General features: G+C 43.8%; 1 protein-coding gene across 1 annotated transcript; it reads left to right on the forward strand.

Annotated features, from left to right (window-relative positions):
• The first annotated feature begins 6,052 nt into the window (after positions 1-6,052).
• LOC142363207 (interleukin-9 receptor-like) lies at positions 6,053-12,167 on the forward strand. Its single transcript, XM_075436084.1, has 8 exons — positions 6,053-6,128; positions 6,530-6,638; positions 8,063-8,256; positions 8,960-9,096; positions 9,433-9,607; positions 9,850-9,964; positions 11,032-11,116; positions 11,616-12,167. Exons 1-8 carry the CDS (start codon positions 6,053-6,055, stop codon positions 12,165-12,167), a joined length of 1,443 nt encoding a protein of 480 aa, XP_075292199.1.
• Positions 12,168-12,603: the final 436 nt, after the last annotated feature.

Here is a 12,603-nt window from a genome sequence, read left to right on the forward strand (position 1 = left end):
GACTGGCCTTCAGGAATCCCAGGCCCCGGAGGTAAGAGAAGAAGCCTACAAAGAGGACGACTTTGCCTTGGTCAAGGAGGACTGTGTGAGGGATCGCTTAAGCGATCTGGATGTCCACAAATCCATGGGCCCCGATGGAATGCACCCACGAGTGCTGAGGGAGCTGGCGGATGTAATTGCTGAGCCACTCTCCATCACCTTTGAGAGCTCCTGGAGGACAGGAGAGGTGCCCGAGGACTGGAGAAAGGCCAAAGTCACTCCAATCTTCAAAAAGGACAAGAAGGAGGACCCAGGGAACTACAGGCTGGTCAGCCTCACTTCCATCCCGGGAAAGGTGATGGAGCAGCTTATCCTGGAGGCCATCATGAAGCAAGTGGAAGAAAAGAAGGTTACCAGGAGTAGTCAGCATGGATTCACCAAGGGGAAATCATGCCTGACCAATCTGATAGCTTTCTACAATGACATGACTGGCTGGGTAGACGAAGGGAGAGCCATGGATGTTGTCTACCTTGACTTCAGCAAGGCTTTTGACGCAGTCTCCCATGATATCCTCCTAGGGAAGCTCAGGAAGTGTGGGCTGGATGAGTGGTCGGTGAAGTGGATAGAGAACTGGCTGAATGGCAGAACTCAGAGGGTTGTCATCAGCGGTGCTGAGTCTAGTTGGAGGCTGGTAACAAGTGGTGTCCCCCAGGGGTCAGTACTGGGCCCAGTCTTGTTTAACTTCTTCATCAACGACCTGGATGAAGAGTTAGAATGTACCCTCAGCAAGTTTGCTGATGACACCAAACTGGGAGGTGTGGTAGATACACCAGAAGGCTGTGCTGCCATTCAGCGTGACCTGCATAGGCTGGAAAGCTGGGCAGAGAGGAACCTGATGAGGTTCAACAAAGCCAAATGCAGGGTCCTGCACCTGGGGAGGAACAACCTCATGCACCAGTACAGGCTTGGGGTGGACCTGCTGGAGAGCAGCTCTGCGGAAAGGGACCTGGGCGTCCTGGTGGACGACAGGTTAACCATGAGCCAGCAGTGTGCCCTGGCTGCCAAGAAAGCCAATGGGATCCTGGGGTGCATCAAGAAGAGTGTGGCCAGCAGGACGAGGGAGGTTCTCCTTCCCCTCTACACTACCCTAGTGAGGCCTCATCTAGAGTACTGTGTCCAATTCTGGGCTCCCCAGTTCAAGAAAGATGGAAGAGCTACTGGAGAGAGTCCAGTGGAGGGCTACGAGGATGATGAGGGGACTGGAACATCTCCCCTACGAGGAGAGGTTGAGGGAACTGGGCTTGTTCAGCCTGAAGAAGAGAAGGCTGCAAGGGGACCTTATAAATGCTTATAAATATCTGAAGGGTGGGTGTCAGGAGGATGGGGCCAAGCTCTTTTCAGTGGTGCCCAGTGACAGGACAAGGGGCAATGGGCACAAACTGAGGCACAGGAAGTTCCGTCTGAACATGAGGAAGAACTTCTTCCCTCTGAGGGTGATGGAGCACTGGAACAGGCTGCCCAGGGAGGTTGTGGAGTCTCCTTCTCTGGAGATATTCAAGACCCGCCTGGACAAGGTCCTGTGCAGCTTGCTGTAGGTGACCCTGCTTCGGCAGGGGGTTGGACTAGATGACCCACAGAGGTCCCTTCCAACCCCTACTATTCTGTGATTCTGTGATTCTGTGATTCCAGGTCCCCAGATGCTGTAATATTGCCCTTGCTGCTTGCACTGGCCATACGGCATGCCAATGAGACGTTGCCTTGCAACGGTGCTGGCACCTTACTGGTGTCTGCTTGGTACCTGGCTTGATAATCAGCTTCTTGCTTTCCACCTGCTGCAGAAAGAACTGTCAGTGTTCAGAGATGATGGTCACTGGGAAGAATGATGAATGCCTGCTATGTCATCAAGACTCACTTAAACCATCCATTCTCACTGAAACTGAAAAGTGCTTTTGCACTTAGCTCATTTTTGTCCCCTTCTGTGTCTGTCTGCTGTACAGCAACGAGAGGAGCTGAGATTTGAATTGACCATGTCCATTTCACTACACAGCCTATCAAAACCTTCATATTGACCTACGTAAAAGGAAGAGAATTTCACTAAAGCAATCATTTTCTCCTGGGACTTGCCAAGACAGTTCATCTGTAGTCAGGCTGGGCCACAGCTCAACCTGCCTTAGGGTAATGTGGCAATTCTTTTCCCACAGCTGAGTGACTTGAACCAGATGGGAAACACAGTGAGTATGAAAGATGACAACAGGCATCGGAGCATCTCTAGGATTCTAGCAAAGTTTGCAGTTTTATTCTTGCAAGGCCAAAATCATTGCAAGCATCAGCAGACATTACTCAAATGACCTCATTAGTATGTCTCTATGTTTACAATTGGTATTTCCTGTGAATACGACAAAACATACAATTATTTCCTTTCTTCATAAGTGGGAAGTGTCTGGCAGTTATTGAGAAGGGACAGGGCCTGTTTGTGAACCAGAGTTTTAGGATGTACTATAGATTTACCCTTGCAAGGCTGAGGATTGCCAATGTTAAGAGGAGAATACTGTCATGATCACTTCAGGACGGACAATTATAACGAAGTCCTGCATCAATTTCATGACTTCCATCTGAGCTAAGAATATATAATTTTTTTTTTTTAAGAGACCTAACCAAGGTTTATAGACTAGAAATCTTGGATCATATGTTTAGGCAAAAGGTTCCAGCGATAAAGGTAGTTCCCCTTTGTACAAATTCTGCACTTTGTTTCTGTCTAATTCTGTCTACCTTCAGTGTCCAACTACTGGATTCTCTCCATTCTTCTTTAGTAGATTTAAAAAACAAAAAGACTTTTCTCCTACCTGAAATCTTCTTTCCATGTAAGATACTTATGACTGGTGTGAAATTACTACTTAGCATTTCCTTTCACTAAGTTATTTACTTGGTCTTTAGTTGTTAATTTCTGAGGAAATCATAGCCCTTTTCAGAACTATTCTCATCTTTTCAGCAACTTTTTATTTAAAGTGTGGATCCCAGCATAAAAAATGAACTAATAATGGTCTTACAAATGCTACATGTAGCTACAACAACATTTCTTTTAATTGATGTGTATTCACAGTCTGTGTGTTAGCTCCTCTAATTGCATTAATGTACTGCAGAATCTTGTTCAGCTGGTTATGTGCTGTCTTCCCAAATCATTTTCTGATAAGCCTTTCAGAAGTCAGTGTTCCATGACCTACTTATGACTAATGTTCATGGCTTCTAACACACAAATTTGCATTTCAACATGCTGTATTTGTTTCCAGGTGAGCTAGAGAGCCAGGAAATGCCTGACATGTTTCAAACATTGCAGAACTGAACAAAGAACTTCTGGGGGTGGGGTGGGGTGAGTTTATCACATTAGTAGCAATTACCTGGAAATATTCCGTCCTAGTTTAGTTATCTTGACCTATGTTTGTTTGTTTGTGTGCCTGAACAAGTTCTTGTAAGCACATGTATAATTCTACTTAATGCAGCTCTCTCTATTTCATATTTAGTCAGTCTTACAGTATTTATCACAGGGATCATATACAACCCTGATTAGAATGATAAGCAGGAGAGACTTGACACCTCCCAGCCTCCCTCAGCTAAAATCAGCTAATGGTGACACTTCCTTTCAACAACCCCCGCTCCGAAGAAGGTCTGCAGCAAAACAGGATATCTATGAAAAACCCACAAATTACGAGGTGGTGAAGTGGAAGCCAGAAATATTCCTTTTCTCTTGCTCAGTTTCTCAAACACTGTAATTATTTTACTGTTTCATTCATAAAAGGGCCACCATAAGCAGGCATAATTACAGGAAAGAGGTCAATATGTGGATGCCGCTGCCTAGCTTTGTGAAATCTGGAACTGGGAGGATACTCTTGGTCATGGAGTCCAGCTCCTGCTACTGTAGGCACAGATCATTTAACCTCTTTAGTTAAACAATCCTAATGATTGATATATCACAATCCTCGCTAAGCATGGGCTCTTTCTCACTGACTCCTATTCAAGCCTACTTCAGACTCTTTATTGGTTAGAAAGCATAATCTTATTCTATAGCCAGGCTATATCAGTCTGGTCTTGTGCTACGGCTGCACTTAGTGTTTCTCCTATCCTGACATTTCTCTCTCACTTTTCCCCAGCTTCTTCTGAAAGAGAGATCATAACCCCTGGAAAATTTTGGTTGTTTTTTCTTTTTTTGCAATAATTAAGCCAAGCTCTTTCAAGACAGAATATTCTCACAGCCTCTCATTACTCCAGCCTGAGAGCTCAGTTCAGTGTCCATGCTGGGCAAGCAGTGCAAACAGTGTTCCTCTAACATTTTTCAAAATTTTCAAGTAACTGTTTTTGTCTATACTTATTAGTGGGCTCTGTCTACAAACTCACTCCATGTTTTCTGGGTTCTAGGCTGAGTCATGGGCTCCTTAGAGCTGTACACTACCTGCAGAGGTGCTGGGCTTGTTTGCTGCGTTAATGTAACAGCAAATATTGCAAACTGGAAGCATCTTAAAAGAATACTATATATTGCTGAGTAGATCAGGTCAGGATTCTTCGTATTAAACTTTGTTCGCTGGAAAAGCATAAAATCAGAAACTTTTTGTGGAAAAGTGTAATTTTAAATGAAAACTTCAACAAGAAAGAATTCACAGAATGGAATTTCTGGTTAAAAAGAAAGAGAGGGAATCCAGCATAACCTTGTAGAGAGATAGTGTTCCATATAGTGTTAGTGGTTCCATAGTGTTAGTGGTCAGACACTGGAATAGGCTGCCCAGGGAGGTGGTTGAGTCACCATCGCTGGAGGTGTTTAAAAAACGTCTAAATCTGGCACTTTGGGATATGGTTTAGTAGGCATGGTGTTGTTGGGCGGATGGTTGGACTTGATGATCCTAGAGGTCTTTTCCAACCTATGATTCTATGATTCTATATTGGAGAAGATAGGCTTCAAATATCCTTACACATCCCTTCAGTAAATTGGGGTAATGACTAGGCCCTAAGTATTCTATATGCCCAATGAATGCTTTAACCAGGAGCCTATCAGCTAGTCTCGGTTTTCTTTTACTGCAAGGAAATGCTTATGGGAAGGAAATATGATCCCAAGATTCCCACACTGCAGATGAGCAACTTGGTTATCTGCCTGGAATTGTAGCTTCTTGTGTATGTGTGTTTGTGTTCCAGAGAGAGAGAGAACTACAATAGGTCTTAGTTTTGTTCAGATATGAAAAGGGTGGATTTCTAAAACAAAAAATCTGTAGGCTAGAACACCCCTTTCTAAGCCAGCTTTTGTTCCTGACCTCAAGCCCTTTCACACTAGCTCAGGACAACTCCAAGTGGCTTGAAGAAAGGCTCACTCAAAAGTTTTGTAACACCAGCAGATCAAGCAAGTGTTCATCTAGTGAACAGAAAGGTGAGATGTGGAAGACCAGTTGCTCAGCTCCCTCACAGAAAAAAAGAATCATTGTTAGAGGCAGTGTTTGTGGTGTAGATGGCTTTCAGCAGGTGTCTACTGCTGACAGACAAGCGCATGACAGAAAGATCTATTGAAGCCTTGAATATGCAGAAATTATGTCTGCTCCAGGAGGCCCGAGCTGCAAATGTGTGGAGGCTGAGAATGTTCTCAGAGTAAAACATCTATGCTTCTTCTATTGCTACAGTTTTCTTTAAGCATCTGGTTTTGGTTACTGTCAGAGACAGGATCCAGGGAAACATGAACATTTGTTCTAACCCAGTGTGGCTCTCTGCTGCTCTTAAATTGTCATAAACCAGATGCCAAAAAATGCAGGAAGAAGGAAAGATGGAACATCCCTCCCACTCCTGATCAAATGGCAGGAATTAAATATCTCCTTTCAGGCAGCTGGTGCTTTAGATTCCTGTACGAAGTACTACTTACTGCCAAGAGAAAAGCTCCTGTAGAGTTATAGAATCACGAGTCAGAAGAAATTGTATAGTTGAGTTGGTTCCCTGTCTGACAGAGTCAGACCTGGCAGAAGCACGTAGCTAAAGCTTCAGCCTGCTGGTGCAAATACTGATGAAACTGCTTCTAACAATTGTTCTATTTTAGACACGGTCTGGAATGGGAGATGTGTGGCAGCTGGGCCTCCAGCTGTGCATTACTGCTGTGCTGCTCTTTGATGGAGGAAGAGGAAAAGGTAAGAGGTGATCTGGAATAGGTCCACTGTGGGAAGAGAGGCACGTGCACATGCTCATTTTTCAGTCACAGACCCTAAAGCATGCAACACAAGATCTTGTGACTGCCCTTTCCCAGGTCCCGTGAACCAGTACAGCTGGCTGGCAAAGCCAGGCCTAGGGAATTGAGCACATGCTGGACAAGCTGGGCAGCAGCAAAAACGTAGCCACTGCCCAAGGTCCCTGCCGTAAGATCTTACCCTCATCCCATGCAGTGAAGTGCGGTACAAGAGTAGAGGAACATCATGAGGAAGGATAGATAAGCTGCCAGTAAAAGAAGCACTAGCAAGTAATGCATTTGATGTACCGAGCAAGGCCTCATCAGGTGACACACAAATGCAGCTCTGGTCTCCTTCCTCTGCAGAGTTCCCCGGCATCCTGAGCTGCCTGAATAACTACGTGACTACAGTGAGCTGCATGTGGGCAATGGAGGAGCCTGCGGGCAACGGACCTTTCCACCTGCATTTCACCAAGTAAGAGCTGCACGCAGAGAGCTGTCTGTGGCAGCCCCAGCCCTGGTATGGGCAGGATGGCGCAGAGGAGCACAGATGGGGCCTGGCCGTGGGCTTTGCTCCCTCCACAGCAGCAGACCTGTGGCACAATTAGCTCTCCCAACTCCTTCCCCCATACCTGGGCTGCCTTGGAAGCTGCTCCTTTCGCACACTTTTGTGGGCCCACAGCCTCGGGGCTGCAGCAGAGGTCTGGCACACGTAGCTGCATGAGCTCATGTTGGCTCAGGGCAGTCTGTTTATCCAATGTCCACTTTTGGCAGGGGTCTCTCAGCGCAGAGAGCCTTCCCATCCCAACCTCTGCTCTCCATGATCTGGGGACTTCCAGAGCTCAACCTACATGAAGCTGCCTTATCAATTTCTAATCACTTCTTATCTTATTGCCTAGAAACTAAACCCCTAGTGGTTTAATCTAAATTAGTTAATATATATTCACAAAAGGATTTTGAAAGTCCAGTGAGTTATAAGCTTTAATAACATTATATGAATTATTTTTCCTCTAAATCAGGTGAATAGTGTGCTAGGTGATAGGATAATCAGCATTGTGATATGCTAATTCGAGATGAATGTGTTTAGATTATGTAATAACATTGTCTTGATCACCAATAACTAGGGAACTATTACATGAGGGTAAGTCATGCTAACATTAGATGCCTCGTATATTCTGGTAAGGTTAAGTCAAAAATAGCCTAACTCTTAATGATACTGGATTTTAAATATATGAAAAAATGCCAAGCTGTTAAACTCTGTTATCCCAGTTTATTGTGGGGTAACTTGCAACATAAAAAATTTGCTAATAAATGGCTACATTAGATACTTTAATAATAGAAGACTCTTCTTTGGAGCTGCTTCCCTAAGATGATGTTTTCTGTCATTCATCCTGTTATGTTGTGCTGAAGTTTGTGAATATTTAAAAACCAAACCAAAACAAAAACCCAAACAACAAACCAACCTCTGATGTGTTTTGCTGTCAGTACTGGTTTGTTCGTAGCAAAAGAGGCTTTAATGTACAACTTGCTAGCTCTGTGCTGTGCACTTGTAACTAACTGTACACCTACTCCTACCCCCCTACACCAGCTGCTTTCCTGGAAATGACACGTAGCAGCCCTCTTGCTTTCAGAGGGAGCAGGGGGCAGGTACTGGACTCTGTGTGCAGCTCCTGGGAGGTTTGGTGCTCTCAGCAGTGAGGTCATACAGTTGTGTCCTTCCTCCCTCTTCAGCCCTGCCATCCAGCCAGCTTTAGCATTGCTTTCTCTGCTGTCTGCACTAAAGAAGTTCATGTTCTTCCATAATGTGGTGCTGTGCTCAGCTGCCCCCCATCTTTCATAAACTGAAAAGTACTTAATCACATGACTTGAAAGACAATTTCAGCCGTTTTATTCTTCTAGCCTCTGGTCAAAGGGCCACAACGCCAGCTGCAAACTGACTGCCAGAGAGAGCATGCAGAATCAGTACCAATGCACAATCCATTTAGCCAGCCAGATCTTGGAAACAGATGGTTATAGAGTCTCTCTCCAAGGCACCTTCTTTGGACGTAATCACACATACATTACCTTTCCAGAGTACAATCCCCGCAAGCACAGTAAGTATGAACCAGCGCAGCTGTGGGCTGAGGCTGTGTCTAGCAGCCTTGGGGTAGGTCTGATATGCTCTCTCACAACAGGTGTCTCAAAGACAGCAAGTGAAAATAATGGAAACAAGTCATACTTGCCCATCCTTGGATAATGCACTATGGACTTCATCAGTAAGGATGCAGTCCCAGTGTCTCTCCATTCTGAGTTTGCCAGGACTTCAGAGACGGCTGGCTCTGGAGCACCTTTCAAGTATATTTCTCATCTGCATCATGTTTTCTTGTGCCATAGATAATAGATGATTGGATTGCTTCTACAGTGTTTTTTTTTTTTTTCCCTAAGAAACAAAGTCATGAGCAATCAAAGTCATGGATCTAATTCAATGTCCCGTGTACTGGTACTTCAGAGAAATGCTCTAGTAATCGAAATTTCAGAGCCTGTCTATATTAGTGATATGTTGGAAGAGCAGAATGTGACATCCAGAGTGGTTCTTTGCTTGCAGGACTATCCCCAGGGGCTATTTGAGTTATTATTAATTTATGTCAGTTCTGTAGCTGTTCTGACCTACCCTGTAAACTAATTTGGTCTACTGCTGGCCTTAGTATCACTCTTTAGTTGCAGCTTTTTCTTCCAAGACTAGCCTAGTATCATGCATCTCCTTCTGTGGTGTTCATGTCCAAAATATTGTAAAAAAACATACCTCTCTATTTGCAGTAAAGCTTGATCCACCTTTGAACATCCAGAGCAACGTCACTGCCAGCAAGTGTCACATATGGTGGAGTGTGCCTTGGTACCTTGCTGAAATTCTTCAATATGAGTTGCAGTATAAAGAGCACAGCATGTCCTGGGAGGTAACTTGATGAGGCACACACTGATACTGCCTTGCTGCTTGGGTGCAATGGCCTTGCCACTCAACTCAGGGCCTTCTGGCAGATGACTGTTTTAAGCTGGCCTTTCTGGTTTCCCACATCAAGGCTGAAAGATTTTATATAAAACATCAATACTGAAGATCAATAGATCTTCTCTTGAACCCTGCATTCAGAAGTCATCCATCATCATCCAGGCCCTCTTCTTGCATCCAAGAAAAGAGGATTTGGAAAGAAAGGGGGGGGGGGGGGGAAGAAGTATTTAAATGATTGTCCCTTTGCCTGGCCTTGTTAACAGAAATTCTTTGTAATATTTTGCAGGTTGCATTGAACAAGACAGCACCCAGTTCACTGCCACAGATAGAAATTGAAGCCACAGAGCTTCGCAGTGACATTGCTTACGTTGCACGAGTTCGCTGCAAAGTTTCTGAAAATGAGGATTCATACCATAGTCAGTGGAGCGAGTGGAGCCAAACAACAGTGTTTCAAAGCGCAGGTACAAAGAATGTTGGTTTTACCTTAATTCATGTCTTTTCATGTGCATGTTCCAAAAAAAGGAAGATCTGTGGTAAAATGAAGCTTTTCAAATCAGAACCATCTTCCTGCAAGTTTTCATAGACAAATCACTTTCCTTGAGGTCTTTAGCAGACTGTTTCATTTGCATTGCTTGGTTAGTTGTGGTTCTATCCTGACTGCCAGAATGCTTAACCTTTTTTTTTGCACTGATTCTTTTCTTAGGTGTACCAAAACTGTCTGAAAAAATCCTAAATACCAGAACTATGCAGTTCTTGTTCATTCCTCTGAGTTTTGGCACTCTGCTCTATTTATTTTGGAACTGCAAGCTTTCTTCAAGGTATGTTATAGATTTTCATTAAGTTCCCCTTGATTTTTGTAGCCTGAAGAGGGTAAATCAAGTGTCCTTATATCCCTTTTGTTTCCTGTTTCTGCTGCACGGACTCAATTGCTTTCAAAAGCTCTTTTGACAATCTTGGGACATGACATGTTCCTTGGCTGATGACCCACTACAGAATCAGTCCTTAAGGAGACCAAAATGCCTTTGTGGCACCCAAATTCAGCTAAAGCTCAAGGCTGTGAGGGTCTCTTGGAGTTAAAAAAATTTAAACCCATGGAAATCTTTTTAAGTTTCCTGTAGATAAATTAAAAGTGCAAGCAGACAGCAATCCATAAAGGTGGTTAAACTTATGTCAATGTTAAGCTACTTGTGACATACCTGGCAGTAGTCAGTATATAAAATACCAGTACAGGCAAACTACTGTTGACTCAGATTCCGTGTTTCTCAGGTTCTGGGACCAAGTTGTACAGAGAAAAATGTGTCTCTAGAACCCTGATTCAACCATACTCTGCAATTTTTTTATGCTGGCAGAGCAAAGATAATTCTCCTATCTCTTCCTTTTCTGCCTTGACATCCATTAGTATGCTTCATATACATGCCACTCTTCGACAAACAGAATACATGATGCCCATATGATAAAATATTTTTACAGGATAGACTCTAACAAAGGGAACAGGATGTCTGGCAGAAAATCTCTGCCTAAATGTAATGAAACTAGAACTCTCTAAAACACTTCCAGAAACAGTGGTTTAGATCAAATAAGTTGCTAAACAAATGCATAGAAAGCTCACTGCACATAATGAGTAATAGACTAGTATTGAGTTTGGGGCATATAGCATTGCTCAGAAATTTTTAAGACTGTGCTTCAGGCTAGAAACATTAAATGCATGCACAGGAGGCAGACAAACAATTGCATGAGATGTCAGAAACCATGTGAAATGGGCTTCTCATGCAATCTTTCTAACCTAAGTGTGGGGCTTTCATCTAATCAGTGTGCTGTATCATCGGGACAGAATACAGAAAAAATGTCTAGTTTTTTTGTTTCAAGTGTTGTTTTGTCACTTCAGGGCAAAAAGCCTCTCCTGCTTCAACATTCCAACGCCAGCTGCTTTCTTTCAGCCACTCTATAATTTGCACAATGGGAATTTTAAGGTAAGAAGTAAGTTTTCTTTCCTTCTTATGACCCTCACCTCATGAGGGGAGGATTTTTTTTTTTTCCTGGGATTAATCATTCTAGCTTCTGAGAAGAGTTACTGACTCATGGTTCTGGTCTTCCTGGCAGTTTATAGTTTCTCAGTTTCCTGCCTCCACATACTAGCTACACCACCAGAGCTTCTGTCTAGCTTTTCTCTCCTTAGAAATAAAACCCTTCCAGTCACTCGCTCCCTATCCATGCTGAACACGAAAGGTGCACCCTGTCTTTGGAAAGCCAAAGCAACACAAGCAGCTTGCAGTATATTCTGAAAATGAAATCTTGAAAATTTCTTGTGAAATTAGCAGCTAGATTCTCTATCCTGTTACTCTTAATTTTGCCCAAGTAGATTTACACTAAGGCTCTGGATTATTGTGCCAAAGCCATATAGAAAGAATAGTTATTTTATGAATTCCACCTCTAATCAAAATGTCCTGAACATATTGATCCTTTCACTAGGACTGGGTAGGACCTAATGAGGCTTGTAGCCAACTCAGAAGAGAAGAGGCCAGCAACTCAAACAAAGTGACTGCAGATGGAGCTTCCGATCTAAACACCCAAGAACTGATTTCTCAGATCTCCTTGAAACCTATGGAAAGCACAAATCTGGTTGCTGCAGAAGAAAACTTTGTATTTACTTCAGGTCCAAGTCAGCAGTATGTCCCCAGCAGGTATGTAAGAACAGAAGACACAGAAATGAGACTGGGACTATTATTTGCACAAAACCATGCTGATGATACAGTTGGCCCAAAAATCTCTGAAATAATTAAAGCCAACCTCGAGAGCCCTAGCATGGGAAGGAATTATCCTTCTCACTCAGAGCGTGGAAAGGGCGACTTCCTTATGCTTCAGGAATCTTTGGAGATAGCAAATGTGTCCTTCAGCAGTAGTGACTATTGTACCTTGTGTGACAATGATACCACAGGAGGTTTGATTCCTGCTGAACTGCTGAAGCTCTCCAACGGTAACAGTCTCGTCAAACATCAAAATGATCAGAGTGACCTTTCCTGAGGAATACTGCCTGCAAAGATATTTGTGCTGTCCTCTCACCTCCCAACACTGTCTTCCCAAGTGGCTTAAATGGTGACTGTGAAGACAATTACAAACATGTATCGTTTTTAGGTAAATCCTCTATTTCTGTACTTCAAAAGAAGATCGTGACCAGCTCCTCTGGCTAGCAAATACTACCCCTTACATGCATGGCGAGACCTGACTCCAGCCACATCTGCTGTCTCAGGAGACACATGACTCCTGAGACAGCCTTCCTCAAATTAACCTCCTGGCAGCAGCAGAAGTCCACCAACCCCCTAACCTAAGGAAGCAGCAGCAGACCTGCTGTTTTTCTTCAGGGACAGCTGTTGGAACTGTGTGCCTCTCCCTGCCCTGCAAGATTATGCTTTCCAAATTTCCTGGTGAGACAACAGCTCTGCACTGCTCTCAGCAGACA

Source organism: Opisthocomus hoazin, chromosome 15 (genome assembly GCF_030867145.1).
Source record: "Opisthocomus hoazin isolate bOpiHoa1 chromosome 15, bOpiHoa1.hap1, whole genome shotgun sequence".
Lineage (NCBI taxonomy): Eukaryota > Metazoa > Chordata > Aves > Opisthocomiformes > Opisthocomidae > Opisthocomus > Opisthocomus hoazin.

Coding starts and splice junctions, on each gene's coding strand:
- LOC142363207 (XM_075436084.1), top strand. CDS start 6,053: ATGGGAGATGTGTGGCAGCTGGGCCTCCAGCTGTGCATTACTGCTGTG. Junction 8,257..8,959: donor GTACAATCCCCGCAAGCACA/GTAAGTATGAAC, acceptor CTCTATTTGCAG/TAAAGCTTGATCCACCTTTG. Junction 9,097..9,432: donor AGCACAGCATGTCCTGGGAG/GTAACTTGATGA, acceptor AATATTTTGCAG/GTTGCATTGAACAAGACAGC.